The 24,623-nt window shown below is 36.7% G+C and overlaps 1 protein-coding gene across 3 annotated transcripts; it reads left to right on the top strand.

Annotated features, from left to right (window-relative positions):
- Positions 1 to 4,633: 4,633 nt before the first annotated feature.
- LOC103723198 (hexokinase-1 protein) lies at positions 4,634 to 21,368 on the top strand. 3 transcript variants are annotated; one of them, XM_088702941.2, is made up of 4 exons: positions 4,634 to 4,888; positions 5,331 to 5,453; positions 20,184 to 20,263; positions 21,030 to 21,368. In XM_088702941.2, exons 2-4 carry the CDS (start codon positions 5,343 to 5,345, stop codon positions 21,100 to 21,102), a joined length of 264 nt encoding a protein of 87 aa, XP_088559067.1. In that variant the 5' UTR covers positions 4,634 to 4,888; positions 5,331 to 5,342; the 3' UTR covers positions 21,103 to 21,368. The 3 variants fall into 3 exon arrangements, with proteins under 3 accessions (XP_088559067.1, XP_008812261.2, XP_008812263.1); XM_008814039.6 differs by having other exon boundaries at positions 4,856 to 4,984; XM_008814041.6 differs by lacking the exon at positions 4,634 to 4,888 and adding an exon at positions 5,000 to 5,247.
- Positions 21,369 to 24,623: the final 3,255 nt, after the last annotated feature.

Below are 24,623 nucleotides of genomic sequence, written 5' to 3'. Positions count from 1 at the left end.
AACTCAAAAATCTCTTCCAAATTGGTGGCAAACTCGGTGATCAACGGTGAGGCTCGAAAGAGAGGTGAGGTCCCTTAAATAAATATGGAAGCTAGGGTTTCCTAGCCGCTGCCGGAGTCGAAGAGGAGCCGGAGTTGGTCTCCTCTTCCGACTCAAACAATGGAACTTTGTTCCTTCTCTTTTTTTCTTCTTTTTCTTCTTTTTTTTTTCTTTTTTTTTTTTTTCCGTTTGGCCAGAGGCCAAAAGACCGGGCCAATCAAGTGTGGCCCGGGCCCTCACAATTTCACCGTAGAAATCATTTCCGCTCAAGTCCAAGTCAAATATTTTAGCTAAAACAAGGAAGGGCTTATCTCACTCACCAACTATTTTTTGGAGTCAACAAGAAAGCTACACAATTGGAGCCTTACAACAAGGCCAGTTCAGTTGCTGCAGGAAACACCTTCCCATCTACAGCAATCTTCACCGACTCATGAAGACAGCCGACCAACAGGATCGATATGAATCTTTTCTTGAACTTGAGAAGGGCCTATGTCTTAAATGCTCTGCAACTAGTGCTTGAATCCCCATAGCTCGTGCTAAACTCGATGATTCCAATACATAGAAATAATGGAAAGAGAGCAAGAAGCAATTTTACTCACCATTTTCTCACAGAGATGGCAATAGATAATTGAGTAATGAGTTGCTTATAGTTTGAGAAAGATCAGAAATTCAATTGTTAAATAAGAAACATAGTCTGAATACTCTGCTTTCTTCATATGCCCGCATCTTTGTAAAATCCTACATATGTCTCTCTCAACATTAAATCCAAGTGTCATAACTCATATTTTGGTATACAGACTTTCTACATATAGCTCTAATACTCTGCTTTCTTTATAAGCCCACATTTTTGAAAAATCCTATGTATATCCCTCTCATCTTTGAATTCAAGGGTCATAACTCATATTTTGGTCCACACTTTCTACATATAGCATTTCAATTTTCCAAATAACTCATATCAGGGTCATAATTAAAGGCTAAAACAACCACCTTGAAATTTTGATAAATTATCATGCTGCCATCTAGCTTGTAGTCGTTGCACTCTTTCATTTACAAAAATAATAACAACATTTTCTTATCAATTTCAGGATATATATATAAAAATTCAAACTATTCCAGGTTGGACTGACAAAGATCAAGACAATAACCAACTTTGATAGTCCAAAGCAGTTCTATTATTGATCATCCCAGTACACACTGCAATTTTTAACACAAGTCAGCTTCCTTTTTATAGTCTACACAGCAATTTTTAGGCCTTGAACTCCTAATAGTTCCAATTTTTTAACACCATTCCAATTTTCCCTTTTAAATAATATTCCATCTTAAAATTTCCATCAGTTGCTATATTTCATTTATCTTCAAATAATTTTTCAAGCCACAATAACACCACTGACTTAAAACCATTTTTCTTAGCTCTTTCCAACTGCTCAAAGCTTAAGGAAGAAGATCATTTTAAGCCAGACATTTTATAAAGATAGGCAAAAGATCTCCTAAAAATGAAAGGGGTATGAATATTCCATGCCTTCATCAACATGAGAAAAAAGTCATTGAATTTGTTAAACATTAGATCAATGACTTGGGTATTTCGAAATGTAATCAACTCTAGGATTGACCAAGGTCTACTTGGCTAACAACCCCTAAATAGGAGCCTTGATGCTGCGCAAGGACTCTAAAATTTGCTACTCGGTGTAGAGGCAGGAACTCGGTTCAAACTTTTATTGGGGGTGCCCCAGAAGGTGTTAAACCCCCAAGCCGCTTAGACAATACAAAAAAGAAGGGGCCTTTCTAGCCATGCACTGAAGAAGGACCACCCTGGATCAGTCAAAAACCCTTTCGAGTTGAGATGTACTAGTAGCTTCGCTCGGTAGGCTGCTCCTGGAGGATACAACATTCATGGAATTGCACAATTGCAGACTAAATACTATAGAGAGACAGAAGACAAAAAATCAATGATAATTTATCATGCAATGGGAACTAGGTGGGCACTAATCAAAAACTATTGAGAAAAAGAACAACAAAAGGAGAAAGGAAATCTCGACCCAAACTTCAGAGTCAACTCATAGAGATTAACTTGGGCAGAATAGCAGGTATTGGCCCTCTCCACCACCAAGCAACCTAAAGGAGAAGCTGGTCAGAACATAATAACCTTTCTGGAACCGGTCTAAGTCGTCCTGGTCTAGATGTACTCCTCAGTGCCGGGATTGAAGGTCTCCAATTCGATGCTGCTAAAGTTGTCGGAATGCAGGGGCAAAGCCACTCGCTTGACTAGTAGTAGGGAGGTCACTCTTAAATGAAGCAGCCATAGCAACTGAAGAAGATGGAGAAGAAAGAAAAGAGAATGAGCCAACCTATGAAGGTTTGTTGGAAAAGTGACTAATGGAGGGGCACTAGAGAAAGGAAGAAGAAAAGAGCCGAAGCTTCCATCTAATAGAGAACTCCAAGAAATGAGAAAGCACTCACTAAATGGGGAGAATTGGCTTAGGCTTTCGCCCCTTATATACGGCTTTGAACGGTGTTGATCTCATTGCTTGTCCGATCATCCATCCATCAGCTACCACGTGTAAGCTCAGTATTTGATGGTTATGGGCTTCCATAGATTGATCCTCTCCTGAATTGCAAGAAGAAATGATTGCAATAGTGAAAACCCCGCCCGTACGTATGATGCTTCAAAAATGGAACTGACTCTACAAAAATTGTGGCACTCATTAAATGAAGTTCCAGAAGCGCCCAGAGTTATCTGACGGCTCGAATGCAGCTCTGCTAGCTCATTCGATGAATAATTTCACGACTTCTTTCACTCGAGTTGAGCAAGCACAGCTTGGACTCAAAAGTGTGGGACAAGTGATATAGCTTGGATTCGTTATTCCAAAAATATCTCTTGACAGCTCAGCCTACTAACTAGGTGATGACACGTGTCTAGTAAAATTAATGGCCAATTAAATCTTTGAACAATCAACATAATTGGTTGTAGCTGGGTGCACTTTCAACATGCTCGAAAAGAAATATCGTAATGGGCCAAATCAGCAGATAAGAAAAATGCCTGATCATGGTGCATCTAAAAAGAAACATCCAACTACCTTGATCGGTGGATATGGAAAGAGCTTAACTACTTGTTTGCGAGTTGCGCAATCCTAACCACATAGATTCGTATCATCTCCTCTATAGATAATAGGCATTGGGACCCCCAAATATGAAAAAAATTGAATACTATACTCTCATATTTCTATCTTTTTTCATCATTCCTATTTCCATTTGAAACTCTGTTTGATTTAAGCATCGGAAGGTCCTTAGCTAGTCACGCTCCGACGAACCCCTGATCATTTGTTGTAGTTGTAGATCAACTCCAGTGCCATACTACGTTTTTTCAATCCAACTATGCATAGCAACTTGCTTGTCGGCTTGTCTATCCATCAAGTTGAATTTTGACCGGCAACAGAAAAAACAGAAGGGAGATGTGAATTTTACTCGAGAAAAGAAAAAAGAAAGGAGAAAATTTCTCTCCAAATCTCTTTTCTAATTTCTCAAAAAATTAGAAAGAAAAAAAAATTTTCTCTATCTTTTCCCCTTGTGCCTTGTATTCTTTTCTCTTCGTTTCAAGATTCTATTCCTCTTCGTTCTCTTTCTTCTCTCGTTTTCTTTCTTTGTTTTTTTCCTTTCCAAAGAGAGCAAGCTGGTACTAGTAATTTCTTTTCCACTTTTATACCTCTTGCTCTCTCAAAATCATTTTTATAATAATCTAATATTTTTTAAAAAATTAAAAGAAACAATATCCTAATCCTTCAAACTACAAATGTTGCTATTCAGACAGGATATCATATCTGGCTGGACAGAAATGCTTGCACCTTTGAGGGTAGGAGGGTATCCCCGAGGATTGTGGTGGATAGAGCCATGCGTCAGGCGACTGAGATTATCACCGCTACTCGGGCACCTTCATCGGGGTGGATTAGGGACATCTGTAGCTCCCACTTCACTGCTGCAACGCTCCGAGTTACTTTTGTTTCTTGGAAGACCCCACCTTCTAATCACCTCAAGGTGAACTTTGACGGTAACGTCTTGGTAGGGGTGACATATGAGGGAAAGAGTTTGTGATCCTGGACCACGACTCTAAACTGGTTGTGGCAGGCAGATGACGCACCTGTGATATGACCGCTATTGGAGCAGAGGTCAAAGCAGCATGGAAGAGAGTCACCTATGCGAAGAGGTCCTAGGGGCTGATTGCATCATCTTAGAGGGAGACTTGACTACGGTGACTGAGTTGATTCGTGATGTCGGGCGATAGGGCAATGGTCACCCCCTACTTAGGGACATTCAGAGCCTGGGCTGCCGCTCATTTTAGATTACCCACATATTTCGGGAGGCGAACACGACAGTAGACTGGATCACCTCTTTTGCTGCTCAACATTTGAGAGAGGTTTTATGGACAGGGATTGATCCTACCCCCTACCTTTATGTCATCTTATTTTCTTTGATGCTGATGGTAGTACTCACGCTAGGTTGAGCTGAGGTGAGCTATGGATGTACCAAAAAAAAAAAAAAAAAAAAAAGAAAGAAAGAAAAAAAGAAAGCGCAAATGTTGCCAGGAGAAGTGATGGGCATGTGAAATGGCTATTCGAATGAGGCCGAGACGCTGTTCGATGCAATGCCACAGAGAAACGCTTAACCCGATGAATCCGATCTGTTTCGATCTGAGCTGATCCCAATTAACCCGACCCACCTGAATCACAAAATTGTGACCCACTGTTTCTCTCCACCTGCCGCACCCGCTTCCCCCACCCGGAACGCTCTCGCTCGCCCCCTCCCCATCCCGGTCCCCCTCCCCCTCCCCCTCCCCGCACTCACTCGCCCTTGCTCAGTTAAGTCTTTGCACCTTAGAGCATTCTTGTTTGGAATGCCCTCTTTTTCCATTTTTTTTGCCTTAAGAAAATTTCGTCTGCCTGAAGCTCCTTGGGTACTGATAGATCCTCTATTAGATCGTTTGATTTCTCTCGGGTTCTCGCCCCAAGAAGAAGCAAACAAAATATAAATATTTCTTCATATTTGTATCTCAGAGAAATTCTGTTTGAGTATTAATATTTTGTGTATGATTGTATAACTGATGAATAGAAAAAAGGTGTAAACTTGCTGTGGGTGCTTTTTCGGTTGAAATTCTAAATCTTAGATTCTGTTTGAATTCAAAGCTCCTCTTTGACTGTTTAGATCACAATTCACAAGGTCTGGTTTTTGAGGTCTTGGTTCCATTTTAGTCTGATGGTAATGGCATGAGCATCTGAATTGCTGAGTTGGTTCTGATATAGGTAGAAAGGAGGATGAGTTCTAGGCCTGTTCCAAGGAGAGAGAGCCCGTGGGGTTTGCCAGAAGGGGACACTCGGCAGCCTCAAGCACACAGATGCAATGATCGGGTAGAGGATGTGATTCAGGTAGCTCTTGTATCCTGCAACTTCTCTTGCTTTCTATTTACTTGTTTTATGTACTTTTATATTGTTTATTTAGTATCAACATTCTATACTTTTCTAGTAGTTAACAAAAGATTAAACTTGTAAAAGTTTTTTGTACAAGTTAAAAAGTTTATACTTGACAACTAAGGTTTGCTCACCATTGTTACCATCAATTATCATATGGAGAAGGTTGATTGTAAATTTCACTGAAAACTATAAGTAGCATTTTTATATTGTTTGAAGGGTTGCAAATAGGTGATATTATTGCGTTTTAAAATTCTATTCTTTTGGATCCCTTCTATCTATCCATTTTGTTTAGGCCTGTAGTTAAAAATATGAGCTTTCCACTTGAAGTGGACCGTATTTTATTAAATTGCTCTGATGCGGGTGCATTACGAGGCTTGGTTTTGGTACCCTAGGTTCAGGCTTGATTATTTCTGGTTTTAGAGCGCGTGTCACCTGTTCTTTGGTTGAGGCATTTTGACTTTTTCGGTTTGTTTCATGGATTTGGGACAAAATGGGCTGAAATAAGACTACCATCGACAGAATAAAATGTGTACATTTTTAATGAGTTTATCAAGAGAATAATGTATATACCACACTTCACACATATGTTAACTGTGCACTTTAAGTCTTTCTATTACAGGGCAATTTTATGCAGGATTTGATGCAGTAAAGCTATATTTTGAAATGAAATGATAAATTAGAAAATACTTATGAAGCAAGCATTTCAACAATATAAAATTTTACATATACAGCTGGTAACTAGAAACTTCTTCAAGATATATCATCTCCTCTAACTAGGTGTGTTCGCAGAAGTGTGCTTTGATGAAATTGGACATGTCTCATCTATATTAACTAAAACATGTACTTACCTTTTTTGATGTAGATAGTGTCTCTTCCTTGAATGGTTGAAATGATTCTGAGAAAAGGTTTTGTATTTCACAGAATCAATCTATCTTTTGACCCAGACCTAGTTTGGCTCCTGCAAAGCTTATTCCCCAAGAATGAGAAGAACTTTTATTAGTCAAGTAAGCAAAATGGCAGCAAACCTTCAAACAAGCAAAAACTAAAATGATAATTTGTATGCATATGCCAATGGTGACATGGTCACCATCACATACATACCCATGCTCCTTTATGCATCTTGCTATCCATAGGCACACCGACTAGAAGTATGGAGATACATTTAGCTTCAATAATGGAATTATTCTAACTTCTTACTTTTGTTTGTTTGGTACATTTACCAATATCTTCTCAGATTCCTTGCTTCCCATGCCTCTCTCCTTCCATGCTTCAAATTATGGAAAACACAACTTAACCTTCGTAAAGAGATGCTCTTCCATGATTACCCCTTTAACTAAACCTTTGCAAAATGATCCAGCTTGTATTTCTTCCTCATTGAAACTCCTTCCACTCCTCCCCAACTGGGCTTCTTAGGCTATCTTTGGTAGAGGAGATAAATTTTGGAGGGACATCCTTTGTACTGTAGAAGGGATAGGCAATGCCATGGGATAAGTTCTTTTAGCATTTGATTGGAAGGAGAAGTATATAAAATAAATGAGTGCATCCATTTCACAATGATTTGGATTTTGTCATAATTGCAAAATTACCCTCTCATTTATTGGTGTGTTTATAAAAGTGGATAAGTGCAAAATAGTAGTTGGAGGGGAACTTTCCCCCTCCAGGTTTCGAATACTGCTGGAACGGGATGTGGTACAAATGGTGTTGTTTCCAGCAGCTTTCCGACACTAATACATAGTGTGTTGGTATCGGTGCTTTATTGTTTTGGCAAAAAACGGGTATAAAGTCCGGCACCGGTACTCGAAACATTGGTTTTTTCTATTCCATGGAATAATGTATTCCTCCAAAATGGTGGAACAGAAGTATCTCTTCTTTTTGTTAGTTTTTGTACCATAGGCCTCAAGGACGGCGGAATCGGTATCGGGCACCGTACCGATTTTTCGGCGGGACGAGTCGGTACGGGCATGCGCTGTGCCGTGCCGGGCCCGTACCGACACATCTTCTATGGCAGGGGAGAGGGAGAATGAGAGAGGAAAAGAGAGAGAGAGCGGGGGAGGGAGAGAGAGGGAGAGGAGGGAAGAGAGAGGCTGACCGGCGGAAGCCGGGGTGACGCGGAGGCGGGGCTCTGCTTCCGGGCCTCTGTTTCGAACATCCGGTCCTCTTTTATTTTTGGATTTTTTAAGTTAAAGTCGGCAAATCCATTACCGACTTCACTTTATGTTTTTTATTTGCCCCGTCTCCCGTCTCCCGTCTCCTCGGCCTTTGCCTCCTCCGCGCGGAGGCTCTTCGGCTGGCCGCTCTTCCTTCCTCTCCCTCTCCCTCTCCCTTTCCCTCTCCCTCCCTTCTCCGCTCTTTCTCTCTTTTCCTCTTCTCCTTCTTCCCCTCCGGCGAGGCATCTCGGTTTCGATGGCGGAACCGTCCCGGTCCGCCGCCGGTATGGCCCGGGATGCCCCGAACCACTCGGTTCGGGATGGTTCCGCAAACCTTGATAAGCCTATTTCGTGATGCTTTCAGGGTGAAGATGTCCCTCCATTTGGAGTGGTAGCCCTGCCCCCCTCCCCCATTTATCCCCTCTACCTAATGTAGCATTAGTATTCTAAATCTCTGCAACACCATCTCTCTTTCATCTTTCTATCTAGTAATTGAACTGTGCTCAAGTTCACTTTTTCTTCCCCAACTTGCTGCCATCTAAGGGGAGAAGAGCTAAAATGTAAATGAGACTAGAGATTGAGAATAGAATCAGATAATGGAGATATGATAATTGTTAGAGTCTCATTAGGTTGGAGGGAGGGGGACAAAAGATCTCTGTGGGTTGTGTCAAGGCATTAAGAGGCATGAGAGACAAAGGCCAAAAAGAAACATTACTTCAATATCTTCATTTCACAAAGGAATTAGATGACAGGGTTTTTTTTTCCTTTCCTTTTTCCCCTTATTTTATTCTAGATAGCATTTAATAAGTAATCTAATTTGATAGGAGTTGTTTTTTCCTTGGGATTTGAGGAAATTTCACACAAGTGTCACATCCAGTGGAGAACATCACTAACATATCCCAATGCAACATTGTTCAAGAACCATCTGCCTTGAACCTTTAAGAGTCATAGAACTTGAAGGAATAAGACTCTCCACTTGACCCTTTGCCCCTTTCGGGTCTCAGTAGGCACAGTTCCTGATGCTGGACATCAGAGGAAGGAAGAAAAATAGGAGAAGAAGGAGAGGGGAGGAAAGAAGAGAAGAGGGAAAAGAGAGGAAGGGGAGGAAGGGAACTAGGCTTCACGCCTAGCTCTTGCTCTCGGCTTCACACCAGGGCTGAAACAAAGGGAATCAATTTTTTTCATTCATAGCATACCCTAAACGATGTACGGTTCAACATATTTATAAGATCCAGGAAATGCGAAAGATCCCCTAAAAAGAAACTAGTCTCACAAAAGACCCTCAAAATAACGAAATACCAAAATAAGCCCTAAAGATTATCAAATAACAAAATATCCTAATAAGCCCAAATAAATTAAAATCACTCCAAAACTGGCTGAATCATCCCTAATCATCCCTCTGCAGCGGCTATAGACCCGAGTGACGGGCGGTCTGGCACTGGTGTCCGCGTCAGTTCCCTACAAAACAATGGGGAAGAATAGAAAGGGAAGGGGAAGACATAAATAAGGATATGTAGTAAAGAGGTAGGTGGAACTGTTATAAAAAGAGAGATAAGGTTAGATACCAATTTTTCCTTAGGCACCAATAGGCTACATGAACTTGGGTATGTTATCACTTTCATTGTTGAAATAAATTGAAGAGTTTCTCTCTTTTCTTTTCTATATGGGATGGACAATTAAGTAATCTAAACCTTAGTTGGACCCTATCATGCTTTGAAGACAAATTTCTTAACCTAGGAACCTTATTGGGAATTTGCAGGTGGCCCTCATTGTGTTGTTTTTCTCAGTAACCCACATCAAATCATCCATTTTAGCATTCTTCTGATCCAAAAATATGCCATATTACATGTGTGATAATTATTGTAATTCCCTTGAGAATAATTCAATTTTAAATTGTATTCTAGTTTTAGACTGTCAATAGTTTGATGTTTAGGTGAACCTTTGGTATGAGTTTATAAAAAAGATCATGTTGTCCTCTAGCTAGAACATTGTAATCAAACATTAATAGCCTTTTATATGGTTTATAGATGCATTAGGTTCAGATTTTTGGTAAAAAAAAAGAAGATGAATACCACTTCAAGAGTATTATAGTAAGATAATTGTTGTCATTAGTGGCTTCGTATCTGCTTGACATGGTTAGATGCGATCTAGCAAGGTGATCTTGTAGCCTTGCTTTGGCCTAGATATGTACTAGTAGTAATTTCTATTATTGTTATCATCAACCAAGCACAATATAGAGATTATGAAATTAAGTACTTTGTAGTTAATCTTAGTTACTAGGAGTAGCCTGTAATGCTTAGACTTATTAGACGTTTGGAGCTTAGCTGCTCGAATTGTGAGCTGGTTTGGGATTTTTTTTTTGAATTATTTTAGGAGAAACATAATTGATCTTTTGTTAAATGTGTATGCTTTGTTTTTCTTTACATGGTTTGAGTATCTTGCTTCGATCGAGAGAACTTCGCCTCAATGTTTTGGGTGCCAGCTTGCTAGTCGGTATATGCCATGCCATTCTAGTATCGGCACTTGATATAGGTTGGCGCAACATATATTAAACTCATTTTTTTAATTTTTAAGAGGGATTTTTAAGTCCTTTTTTTTTTCTTGGACATAGGAAGGCAAATGTGTTGGCTTTGATACTGACACCTATACTTAAATCCTTGGGTGCCTCTTAACCCTGTAGAACTAGCAGTGCTAGACTCAAGAGATGCAAGAAATGGCATTTGAACACTAGAATACATCCCACACCCACTAAACTCTGCTCCCAAGCATCTTCTCTCAGATGGTGAACTTACCTAAAACTCATTGGGCATGCTTGATAAATGTCTGCTTTTTCTTGTTGGCGTCCTTAGGCTGCCTATACTCATCATCATAGCCACTAGGAGCATCCCTATTATCATACTTGTCTCATAAACCATCCCTAGAAATATGCATGAACTTGCGTTGAATTATTTGCCTTTTGACTCTTTGTCTCTCTCCCCCAAGTTCCCCTCTCTTCCACCTTCTTCCTTTCTTTTTATAATAATAAATAATGACCCTCTTCCTATTACATATTGTATTGGGTGCTTGTTTATGTGGCCCCACATACTTAGAGATACAGGCAAAGGAAATTTTAGCAAGAGACTCTGCTCATCTTTTTATTACAGCAAATGCATTTTACCCTCCTTGCATCATTTTCAGTAGAACTCAATCCTGTCAATTGACATCAAGATTCTGTGCTGAAAAAAAAATTTGGGGCCATGATGAATTGAATCATGTAAAAGTCCAAGATCAAGATCGACATCCACCACTTTCATGATTACAAGTGGTTTGGTATTTTCTTGGCATCTCGCAATAGTAGTTGGGATCTTATTATATTTGTAGGACTAGAATTTGATAAAGATAGAAGTGTATATTTTACTAAGAAAGACCTGGTTGGTTCAGAACAAAAAACAAATTCTGGCTACCAGAGAAATAGCCATGCTTGGGAGATCAAATTATCAGAATACAATGGTTGAAGCAATTAGATGCATGCTAGTTCAATAATATCATGTTTTATCTTCTCCATGCTCTGTTAATCAGTATTTGTAAATAAAAAGGGTAAACCACTAAGTCAATTTACTAAAAACAAACAAAGCAATGATTTATAATATTCACTTATCTTACGTAGTAACTAAAATTTAACAATCCCGTAGTAACTAAAACTTAACTATTCCATAGTAACTAAAACTTAATTCCATTTATATGTTAAATGTTGGCATGGATATCAACAATTGTATGCTTTTAAATGTTCAAAACATGCTACTTATTAATTGATAGCATTTAAAAGCTGTCTACAATAGAAAATTAAGCATGTCTAACATATATTTGCATTAAAAGAACTTTGAACCTCTTTAACATGAAGATGTATTTACTGGTACGGAGGTGCTCCATCTCGGCACTGGACCCCGCACCGGTATCACACAGCACAGTGTTGGTACGATACGGTATGGAGTTTTTTTGGCGTACCGAGTATCGGTACGCCACTCTTACCGGGTATTGGTACCGAATCGGGCCGGTATGTTATGCTCCGTACTGTCTGGTTCAGGCCGGTACGGCATACTATGACTATAGTACAATTATGTGTCACTCTATGCCAATACTTTTAAAGTGTCAATATGACATTACTGCATCTCCTCAAGCACAAACCAAGATGGACATGGTTCCACTTCTTTGAGTATGAGATCTGATTTAATTCAGGTTGTTATTGAAAGCTCTTTTTCGACCATAATCCTTATAGAGTTATTTATAGGCCTTTTACAGCATTTTCAGTAGCTTTGCTGCCTTCATGGAGTTATTTATAAGCAGTTTCAATTTTAGACACTTTTAATCTGCAAAAAGTATGTTGTCTGTTTAAAAAGTTGCCATGTCAGTAAGTCTCTAGGCATCCTTATAGTTTGTCGGTTCAACCATGTTTTTGTTCATAAGGTTAACTATGGTGTTGAACTACCTTAATTAACTTAGCAATATAAGTAAAGAATTAGAGCTTCTGGACTTTGCCTATCCACTTCAAGTAAGTGATCAAGAAGTCTAATTACATCTATTTCCCTTAATGTTTTTTACAACCTGAAGGAAGATGGCATTCATTAATGTAGTAAATGATGATTGCATGATGAGAGCTGCAGTGAGAAACAAAGGATGTGAAAATGACTTCTAGTTGAGTCTGAACCATCTTTTTAAGCATGGAAATTTAACTTTAAGTTTTATTTTTATGAAGGTTTTGAGTTTTAGTGGTATTCTGTTAAGCTTGGGGTGCATTTGAATGATCCTTGTTATGGCACCCATACTGTAGGTAGGAAGCTATTTGAGTGACTGGCATCTAAGTGTTGATCCCATTCATATTAATACTGTTAAAGACTGAAATAGTAGCTTTAGTTGATGCTGTGATGCTGAAATTAGAAGTGGTCTATACTTTGTGTTTCTAATGTATTGTATAAAATTTTAAATCATGCTGAAAATAGCTAAAATAGAAGCTGATTAAGAAACACAACTATCCCCCTTGGGAAATGTTGAGAAATTAGAAAGTTTAAACTAAAGCAGTTGCTGCTATAATTTGTTTTGTAATGTTGAACTAAATGAGTTCTCCTCTTGTTTTGTTGATCTTCTCTCTTCCGATCATATTAAGTGTTGACTATGGACTCCATATCCAGCTATAAATTTTTGCTGAAGTCCAACTTTATATCTTACTCTTTTAAAATCCAATGTGTGTGTAACAAGCTCATATTAGATCTCATAATATTCTAGGTTGAGCGCTTACATTCTATCCCTACTTTGGTATCAGTGTAAGATCAATATACCCAAAAAAAAAAAAAAAATCATCTATGCAGATAGTTAAATTTGTTGCTTAATAGGTGTTTGGGGGTATTTTCTTAATCTTCCCCCTTGTTTTTTGATGGAATCTTGAATATACTTTGCAAAGTTTTAGGTGGTGGAGACTGCAACTCAAGCTGGAAACTATATCATGTGGCAAGCCTCTAGAAGTGGGAGCCTTGTATCATAAACATCATATCAACACAAGAAACATTTCTGATTGTTGGAATCAATGAGGAAACATTTAAGGGCAGACTTGGTATTGAGGCCGGGGGGGGGGGGGGGGGGGGGTGCTGTGGGAGGTGGAGCATGCATGTATAAGGTTCTTCCAGTCATTTTGGTTTCTGTTAGTAGCTACCCTCGAGCCAGCAAGCTGGGTTCTTATTGATGTCTTATTGATGTCTCTGCCATTTCCTTCTTTAAAGACATATTCATAATGACCATATTACTCAAAAATATGTTCAGGGAGACTGTCCTCTTGGTAAAAGTCATGGTGTTATTTTTAGAGGTTAAGATAAGAAGGCTGTTGCCATAAATGATTGTTATCATGTAGAACTAACTTCCTTTTCTTCCATCAATTTATGAATCCTCTAGATTGAGTTTCAGAACTTTGCCTTCAAGTTCGGGTTTCAAACTCTACGAAGAAAAATCCTGCAAATATCATATGTTTTATTTGAGAGTCAATGTTTAACTTTAAATAATATTATGTCCTTTCATTAGGAAGGTTCAGCTTTGGGTTTGAACAAAGTGAATTAGGTCTAGTCATCTGGGTTATAAAGCAATTATGCTGCATTGTCATTTTGAAACATGACTGAGATTTAAATAGCACGGCATATATAATAGCAGTCCAACTGGTCTTTTTGTTCTGAATTTAAATCCACTGGATTGTAAGGACTTAGATTGGACCAATGGGCGGATTCAGCTTTAGATGATCACTTTCTTAGATAAGTGTTGTGTGCCTGCACTGTAGTTTCTCCAAACATATCATCAGATCATATGCCTTGCTGATTTATCATATCTTCACATTTTGCTACTGGTAAGCCATTGGCACCTCTCAGAGCAAAGCCAAGAACATGTTCTAAACAATTGGTAGTTTAACCGCTGTATCTATTAACTACTTTTATCCTTCAACCAGTCTCTTCACTTTCATCAACTTCATGAACATTTTAGAAACACAATCACACACATATACTTACATAACACACCAAATATACATACATATATAGTGTACAATACAAAGCTATTATGTATATATGAAAGCAGGAAGGGAATATTCTCTTACCGATTCCCTCATTTTACACTAGTTTTGGATCTGGCTGGGATCTTTTAGGCAGTGGGTTCTCTTTCCGATTTTAAATTTTTTCTTCAAGAGAACGGTAAGCGGCTAGTGGAAGAATTGTGAAACACGTACACTGAGGTATAGGTTTCCTCTTTTCAACTTTTTTTTTAATTATCTCAGATATCTGGAATTTTTTGCTAATTTCTGTTTGATCCCTTTCTCCTGTTGCTATGTTCTGCTGTTTCAACGTAGTCCTGTAGTTTTAAATAACAGCCAGTGATGCTCTCTTTATGTTATTGGGTTAAATAACATGGCAAAAAAATGAGGGCTGTTATCTTCTGTTATCTTCCATTATTTCCCATTATAACAGACCATTAGAATGTAAATAAGAGCTCTTATTTTCACTTGTACCTCCTTTTGAATAATATGACAAATTTTCAAACATCATTTTTTTCGTCAAAATTTGCTCAAAAAGTGACTGCATAGTCCAAAAAATAATATCATTTTACCTAATTTAAAATAAAAAAAGATAATGCAGTATTTTGCATTATTGCTTGTTATTTTTCCATTATAATGCTGTTATAACAGCCATTATTTTGGTGGTTATTCTAATATTAAAACTTCAAAGTTACTTTTTGGGAGAAATAATGGCCATTATGACTGTTATAATGTCCAATAATGGTTTCAGTGAGGTTCTGTTATAATGGGATAACATGTTATTTCAAACATTTTGTAGGCACGGTTATTTGTTCTCTTTTTTCTTATATCAAACCATATGTTAAAATCCAACTTCTTAAAATATGGTTTGGAACAACTATAGTCCCTATGCGGTTAAAATAAATTCAAAAGTGTAGCTAATCTTTTATGTTACTTATAATTGTTTCGTGTGGCTGCTGTTGGCAACAATAATGTAACGTAAATATTATATTTCATTAGTATCATTGAGATCAAATAATCCTTAAACAGCTATTATATAATATCATTATAATTGTTATAATGCATATATGACAGTCTTTAATGTTTAATGCTGTTTGGCAGTACACATCATAAAATGTAAGGTAGTGATCAGAACTATGATAGTGGCCATTGTTTGATATAATGAATATTATGTAGTTATTGTGCTCCATGTTTGCTTGTTGCCGTATATCTTACTATAAAATATTAATAATATAAAATGAATATTCAAAACATTATAGAGTATGAGCGCTAACTGTTCCATAGATTAATTATATACAAGTCTATTCTTATTTTTGTATACCAAAGATAAATGTTTATAAAAGATGCATGCTGTAGAGATACATATTTCACTTTTATACCATGAAATTTGTTGATGGCACGTGCAGCGCAAGTGCCAATCAACTGGTAAACGCATAAATACATATACTCATATGGAAGCATGCCATAATGCATGTGTAGAAACAACATATCTTAAAAACTCAAAAGTAAATTCAATATATAAATAAAAATGTTGCAACTAATATAAAACTAAAAATATAAAATAAAAAATAATGAAATTGAAAAATGAAATAAAATATAGAAAAATGAATATACAATACAAAATATTACATAACAAGAAAAGCTAAAAAATGAAATAAAACACATGTTTGTATGAAATAGAAAATTGAAGAAATACAATACAAAATGTAAACATAAACAAAGAGAAAAATAGTTAATATAATAAAGAAGATACGGAATGAAATATAAAACAAGAAGTAAAACTGAAAAATAAAGATATGAAAAAAACAAAAATCAAACTAGTTGACATGTGAATTGCATAGTCAAATTACATATTAAATAAGTATAAGGGTATAATTATTCTTTAAAAGGATGCATTTGGTACTCTGAATATTCCTTAACTCATGATATTTTTGTGATTTAGAAATTACATTTATTATTTGAGAATTATGCCCATTTGGTTCTATTGTAGAAATTCATGGAAGTGAAAACTTCTACTTTTAGTACGTTTTTCCAAGTTCATGGTTTTCTCCTCATTATCTTATAACTTGTCTATTTTAATCTTTCTTATTTTTAACGGCCAAACACATCCCAAACAAAATCTCAACTTTCAAAATTTAAACAGAGTGTCAAATTTAAAATCATGAGTTTTTTTTTTTATTCTGAACCGTCAAACATAATCAAAAATGAAATGACTGCTACAAAAGTTAAAAAAAGAAGGGGCAAAAATTACAACAGCATAAAGAAGGTTAGTGAAGAATAAATTACGAGAGTAAACATCAGACACCCTGGCTGACAAAGACTTTTCCTCTCCTTGAAAATTGATGCCATACTCCTCATTAGTGCATTAATAAATGTGTGGAAGGGGGGGAGTGCCTTTGGGAGGAGTTGTTGTTATAGTAGAAAGTATTTTAAAGAGCAAGTTTATTAGGTTATTAGAGAGAGATAGATATCATTGTTATTGGGATAGGAGAGAAGATAGAGAAAGTGATTTGCCATGTTAGAGAGGTGTCTGGTAGGGAGGAGAGCCTATGATGGTTATTGGGATAAGAAAGGAAACGAGGTTAGAGGAAAAAGAGATTGGGCGGGTGGGATTCTGAAGACAGTGCACGTGATAAGAGTCCAAGAAAGTATGATTTTTTCAAAGCACTCATAGGAAGCAAAATTGCAAAAAGAGAAATATATTTTACTTTCATTTCTAATTTTCCACATGTGCCCTTGGTTATGAGCAAGGTTCGCTGTACCGGTCGGTACCAGTCGGTACCGAGCGTACCGTACCCGTACCGATGGGTACCGGTATCGGTACACCAATGTCGGTACGGTCGGTACCGAGCGTACGGTACCGTATCGACACTCGGTACACCTATACTGGTGCGGCACCGGTACGGGGTTCGGTACCGGTACGGCGAACCTTGGTTATGAGTATTCTATAATAAAGCTTTTTATGTGATATGGTTGATTTTCCATCTAGGTGTAATTTGAAAAACCTAGAAGCCCTAACAAGCTCTTTTAATATAGAATATCTATAGAGATATGTGTGTGTATAAACATACAAATACATACCTATATGTGTCTATGTATGATATTGTTATGCATTGCCATCCAGATGAAGGAAAGCATGGATGTCTTTGACTAGTGTTTTAAAATGTAGCTATAGTATGCAAGTGGTTGAGGGACTGCATAGTGCCTATGCAATATGCAGGCCTCATATAGAGGTTTATGTGCTTTAATTTTTTAAAATTTCAAAACTAATTAAAGCTTCAAAATTTTCAATTTTTAAGACTAAATAAATTATATTGACATTATTAATGTACATGTATCTGGTCCATTTGAAACCCACACCATCAGCTTGAACGTGCTCTATTTAGATGAGCTTGTATAAAGAGTAGCCGTGTGTTGCACAGTGTTCGAAGGGCCATATATGTGGTTAGATATTAACAAGTAGGCTATATATGTAGCCAGCCCATGCTTATCCTGCTGTACATTTGTTGCGCAATGCTAGATGAATCATTGCTTTAGTCTATACATGGCTCAGCTGCATATAGTATTTGCATAATAGGGTATACGATGCAATTGGAGGTTTGGATTTGTACATTCAACCTCACACATAGACCTGTTCACGGGCTGGGTGGCTTGCCCAGCCAGCTTAAGCCCGAAGCTTTTTAGGAATGCTTGGGACAAGATTTTAGGCTTGGTGGGCTAAGCTAGTCCTGAAAAATAAGCTTACTTAATAATCGGGCCAGACTTGGGCTTGGGGACTAAAGCTTGGCCCGAGCTCGGCAATGGCCTGAATTTTTTAATTTTTCTTGTGCTGTTGGTTTATATTGATGTATTTATGACAATTATTATTGATATGTGAACTTAATGGATAATAGACATGTTGCAGATTCTTGACAATATTTAATTATTCATATGTAGCATTTTTTAAAGCATTTTAAAGCCTTTGTTAGCATTTCCGAAAGAAATTGTTAGGGAGCTCGAGGTCTGGCCTGAAACTTGAAGCTTGACCAAGGGCCAGGCTCGGGCCTGGAGGTAGGCCCGAAGGCCAGGCTTGGGCCCTAGCCTATGTAAATTTTGTTGACCTATGAGCAAAGCTTGGCTTGAGAGACCAGCCTGGCCTAGCCCTTGAACAGGTCTACTCGTGCAACACATTCTAAAATACTGACTATGATCATGGGAGAGGAAGCGCTAAGGCTATGATTATACGAGGAAAGCACTAATTGTTCTTAACATTGTCTCATAAATGCACCCTCACTTTTATGTTATGCACTTTTTTTTTAATAATATTTCTCCCTTAAAGAACATCTAAAATAAGCTAAATAAGTATAGGGAATATGTGTAAAACATTGGACAGGTTGGTCGCATATAAGCACCATTGAAGGCTTATGACCATGAAGGACCACTTGGTGTAGTTGCTTTGTGTTTTTTTTTTTCCAGATGTGATTGCACAAGGTAAATTGGATATATACGATCCTCCAATGTGATTATAGATTTTTTTTATTGTTTATATAATTTGATAAGGACAATCCTAGTCCTTAAATGTGCACTTCCCTTGTCAACAAGGATTGAACTAAATGGGAGCATACATACAGTTTAAAATTGAAGTAGTTCTAGTATTGTGGAGGTGGACATGTGTCTAAGTGGAGCATCACATATAGTTTGGGATTAAAGAGTTCAGCATGTGAAATGCATGTGGTACATGATCCTCCAATTTGAGTTTGTCATTTATTATAATTTGATAAATGCATATCCAAAATTTGAGAAGTGCATTTTTCTTGTATCTTTTACTCAAAATAACAATTCTGAACTAGCTTATCAATTTAATAAGGAGTGGTTTATTTAGCGAGAAGTTGACCAACTGCTTGATATGGAGCTCAATGTAGCACTTTGTAGTTTGGATTTCATATTAAAATATAGGCTCACACGTGCATACATATATACACATATACAAGCATGTGTGCATGCACAAACACACAGTACCTGGCTGCCCACCTGCATGCATGGATATATGTGTGTGTCTATATAGGTATATGTGTATTTGTTTATGTGCATGCATATGTATCTGCATTTATGTACATATATGTGTATCTCTTTGCATTTGTATGTGTGCATGCTTGTGTATGTATTTGTAATGTGTATTTGTATGTATGCCTATACGTATGCATGTATAGACGTATCACTAATGGTGTGACAAATTTATTTTTTCTATCATGAATTTTAGTGCACCAGCACAATTGGTATTATCTGTTTTTGTACCAACTTGATCCATAGGATTTTTACTATCAAAATCTATGATTCTTTCTTGGCATTTTTAGTGGTGTATATCATGGTGCATGTCTCTCCAACTTGAAAGGCTCATCATGGATTACGATTTGGAAAATCATTTACCTAAAATTTAATGTTTAATGTGTAGTTTAACACTCTATATTTATAGGTATATCTTCTAGATGTATGTACATATATACATTTATGCATGCACACATATATAAATGAATGTTTCTAATAGCTACATATATACTTATGTATCCATAAACAATAGAAGCTTTTGCATTGTTCTCAATTTTTTCCTTGGCCAAATGATTCTTCAAAGTTATTCTTCACACATGAATCAATCCGAATTTATTCAATTATTCATGAATTATGCACAAATTAATGATTTATCATGAGTTACTGATGATTATTTTAAAAAATCATTTTGCATCACAAACTAATGATACTATTTATTCTTGTTTGTGGTGTTATTGTTTACCATACCTAATATTCTCTTCTCTCCTATATTAATTTTTGTTGGGATAAATCTTGTTTTCTTTATTTTGTTGTTTTTTGCGAGTTTTTGACTATTTGAAATTTTGGTGAATTTCCCTGAATGATTTTGGGCTTTTATATTTGTTGTTCCCTTTCCCTAGTCGCTTTCTTTAGAAAATACTTTGCAGCATGTAAAATTTGTTGATTATTTTTTAATGCATAATACATTCACAGGCTTGTTTTGAAGGAAATCCTTTTAAAACAGTTCCAGGTCCTTTCAAGCTCTTTTGGCGATGCATGCGGTCGAAACCTGGGTATGCTTTCTTGTTCCCCATATTCTCTTTCTTTAAGATTTTAGATGATGAACAGAAAACAGAGATTAAATACTCCAGTCTTGAATAAGATTGGCTAATGATTGATTCATCAACTGGGACTGTATTTTCTCTTTGCAAAGCTCCTCATAGTTGAATTTGTTCCCTGTATCAAACATTGCCTTTATCCCTTCTTTGTTTGGACCCTCTCCAATTTTCAGGAATCTTGGAGGGTTACTCCCTACCAGCCTACGATTAAGTATAACCAACATGGTTAGTCATTTTACCAAATTGAGGTTTAATAGCATGCCCATCTTGCATAAAAGTTGCCTTAGCCATATATTTGCACCAGTCTATGGAAGGTCAGAGGCAGGTTGAGAGCCAGTTTTGAAAGTTCCAAATTTTTAGTGACAAGAGCAGAAATTCTACTGAAAACTTTATAAGCATGTTGTTTCAGATTGTTTGTAGAATTGCATGATCAGTGCAAGAGTCAGATTTAAATCATTTAATCGTTGATTGAAAAGGCATATTGCCTTTGTTGTACTTGCATGTTAATACTCTGGGTTCCTTTATGTCACATATGGCTGATGATGTTTTGGTTTAGACTTGAAGCTTTTCTAATTTCAATGAACATCCGAATTTAAAAGTTGCACTTCTTGATAGGAGTTGAGAATCTCAGAACATTTGAAACAGGCTAATTTTCATTTACATGTGACTTTTGTGGACTAAATATGCCACAATGTTGCATTAATTGATCCTATTTTTGCAGGGAGGAGCCAACCGAACCTTTCTACTACTTGCAGTTGGATCCACCAAAGAGAGAAGAGGCAAAACTTGAGTGACACAAATTCACCACTGCAAAGAAACCTTGTTATAGGAGGATGATGTCTTTGATATACTTGAATTTGATGACATTATGTCCTCCATTTGCTTTCTTCTGACCTTTTTTTTTTTTGTTTCTAAATCATGATAAATATCATTCCCGAACTATTGGTAGGGAAAGAATGTTTTCTTAATTTCCTGGCACAGGTATTGGCAGGAATTGGTTGAAACTTTAGCATGGGCTCATGAATGCACATTAGGCTAATCTAATTTGATGGAGAGATAAGCTAGTGGCTCTTTCTGCTGTGCGAGCAAGCTTGGTTGGTATGGAGTCTTGTTGAAATTGAGGAACATAGTCCTGATTACCATCCACACATGAATAGATGGGGTTTTCAAAATGGACCTCTTAGTGGGGCAGACCTCTAGGGATAAGAAATATAGGGCTGAAGAGAGAGCCAAATGTGTCAAAACAAGTTTGATCATGATTATTCATTAAACATAGCACATCTATTTATAAACACCTACATGACCTCTTATTGTTATAAGCTTAGTCCGACGTGGAATGAAAATTATAGACTGATGACCATGTCTATTCCAAGTATAAGTTTTTGATTTTGATTATGATGTTACTTTATCTTGTCTAATATTTTTTAGAAATAAAAAACAAAAAAAAAAGTTATTAGATTTCTAGAATTCATATTCAATCTTATATTAATCAAAAAGAGTTACAAATTATATGGCTCCTGATAAAAAAGCTAAAAGAAGTTCAGCCTACCCTACAATTTCTCAGTTGGGTTATATGTTAGCCCTAGACGTGTGTTCTCATAGGCTGACTTTACTGCACCTTGGTAGCTATTCAGTCCTCTGTGCCTATATGACCTTTCTCATTATGAGTCCCATATGGAATGAACTTATTAACTGATGATTATGTCTATTCTGTGTATAAGTTTTTGATTTTGATTATGATGATGCTTTATCTTGTCTAATTTTTTTTATAGAAATACATAAAAAGAGTGATTTGTTTTCTACGAGTCATGTTCTTATATGCATCAAAATGTGGTACAAGTTTATGTTTCCTGATCAAAAAGCTAAAAGAAGCTCAGCCTACTCTACAAGGTCTCCATTGGGTTATATAATGTTGTCCCAATTTGGTTGTATTATGTTAACTCTAGGTGTGACTTCTTACGGACAGGCTTTCTTTCAGCATGGTTACCATTTTCTCCTCACCTTGTTTGCATGAACCTGGCACTACCATTTTCTCTGCCTCGCATGGGGCTAGTGTTCAAAACGTTAGGCGTCGTTTCTTGGACTATTCATAGGTGAGATCAATTAAATACATACAGCAGTACCACTTCTCTGCCATCATTGTGCCCTTGTTGGACATATAGATTTATTGAAATCAAACTTAACTAAGTTGGAACTTGTCAATTAAACTATATCCCTGAGCAAGATGTTCTCTAATGTGAGTATTTTGTGTACTTTTTGCCTTTTCCTTGCACCAACCCTGGCCCATCTCTAATATTAGTACTTTGATGGTTCTTTTTGGTTGGGGTATGTCTGCAGAAAAATCTGGCAATTACTGGAAATTGTTTATTTGGAAAAATGATTGCGAAAATAAATTTTTCGATGTTTGGTAGGTGGAAAAATTATTCTAAAAAATGGTATCAAAAAAAGATTATTTTATTTGATCGGAGGTAATCTTATATAGAAATATTGCCAAATTTTCAAAAATGTTGTTGAATCAATAATTTAAGTAATGACATTTTTTTTGTTCAGTTCATTTATTGGCCATTTATAGTCTACTTATATGAAGGCTATCAATATAAGCTATTTCGAATATTAAAATATATTTACATGAGTTAATAACTAATTTTTAGGTTAGATATACATACTTTTATTAATATAAATAGTCATATCTTTCATGCTAACAGTCATGTATTTTAAATGAAAAGATGCATCAATACAAATGAATAGATGCATATCTTTTGAAGAGACATACCTCTTTCAAAAAATAACATTTCAAGTGGGCCACTTTTGAGTTTATTTTTTCATTCACCTCTTATTGTCTAATAATGAGTACTCACTGTAGAGACAGAAGGAGATATGCTCTAAAAAATATGCTTTGGCATGTTCACTCAATCAGCTTCTATCACATTGAACCTCTTGTGTAAGATCTTCAATCATAAAGGTTGGGTATCTACTTTTGGTGGCCAAATAATGGGCTTAAGTGCCATCTCTCTTGAAGACTCTAGAACTCCATAAAAGCTGGCCAAGAGGTTCCGTTAGTGGTAAATTACTAGCTTAGGATAGGTTGGCTTTATTCTCCAATTCTTATATTTCTTTAGAAGTTTAGCCGTTCTGCTTTCAATTATATTAAAGATCAGTAGAATACAATTCATCAAGTCCTGATTGTTTTTTTTCTTCTCATACATTTACATAGTCTATATAATTCCTGTGTAGTGAAAAAACATATTTACATAGTCTATATAAGCCATTATGATAAATATGTATGGGTTTACTTTCTACATAAAAAGAAATATAAAGCCTCTTCTAAACTTTCTTAGCACAGTCTGCACTACTCTCTTGCGATAATAGGCATAATAATGGGCTTACTTCTTGGTGTGGGATGATTTCCACATAATTAAGTTGGTATATATTCCTCAGGTATTTAGATGGTGAAGACATATATGCAAATGGGGCTTATGTGGGTTTGGCTTAACTAGGAGAAGCAGGATCAAGGGCAAAGAGAATGCAAGGTTGACCATTTAAGTTTTGCTTTGCTTTTAAAAAAAATGCGTTTACTTTCTGGTTGTGTTTTAGCAGAACCTGTGCCGTAAATGAAGCTTATGTATTATGGTTATATCAGGTATATTGGACCAAAGCAGATGCGAATGGGAGTTTCAAAATTAAAAATATTCGAACTGGAGAAGTTCTTAATCCATAGCTCTCTTCTTTAGCTAATCCACGGATGCCAATCGGTCTCATCTTAACTCTTTTCTAATTTAAATTCTAAAACACCACCGTTGATTCTTCCCCCCACTCCCCAACCAATCCAAAACCCCGCACGAGCTATTGCCATGGCCATTTAGCTTTGGAGGCATTCACACACGAAATCCACCACATCTTCCATATAAGTTACTGCTGTTTCAACACCCAGATTTGTTCATGTAAAAACATGTTCCCAAATTTATGAAAGAGTGTGACACCCATCAAACCTCACACGTAGAGAGAGAGACAAAGAAAACTGCCGACTGGGTGGCTTTCTATGGGACCACCGCTTCGATTGTTTCATCTGGATGGACAGTGGAACTGTATTAGTACATTTACATTGTCTTCTATTTTCTATTTTTATTGGCTGGATTTATATTCGTAGTATGTGAGCTACCGTTGTACCAATAAAAAAAAATTATTTAAAAAAAATATTAAAGGATGACCTCCTCGTTTTTTTTTAGCTGGTAATAATTTTACAATAATTAAAAAATAAACAATGGCCAGCAAGCTACCAACCACTTCAACGCGAGTACACCCGTACCTCACCGTA

The sequence above is a fragment of the Phoenix dactylifera genome, chromosome 8 (assembly GCF_051530095.1).
Source record: "Phoenix dactylifera cultivar Ajwa chromosome 8, Ajwa_hap1_PhDact_Kaust_v1.1, whole genome shotgun sequence".
NCBI classification, from domain to species: Eukaryota; Viridiplantae; Streptophyta; class Magnoliopsida; order Arecales; family Arecaceae; genus Phoenix; species Phoenix dactylifera.
Note: the sequence above shows the minus strand (reverse complement) of the source record. Positions and strands in the feature narration are given on the sequence as shown.

Bases quoted from the DNA above. Each gene is read 5' to 3' on its own strand.
- LOC103723198 (XM_008814039.6), top strand. From the start codon at position 4,925: ATGCCCTCTTTTTCCATTTTTTTTGCCTTAAGAAAATTTCGTCTGCCT. The intron at 4,985-5,330 runs GTACTGATAGAT...GTTCTGATATAG, and splicing joins GTCTGCCTGAAGCTCCTTGG to GTAGAAAGGAGGATGAGTTC. The intron at 20,264-21,029 runs GTATGCTTTCTT...CTATTTTTGCAG, and splicing joins TGCATGCGGTCGAAACCTGG to GGAGGAGCCAACCGAACCTT.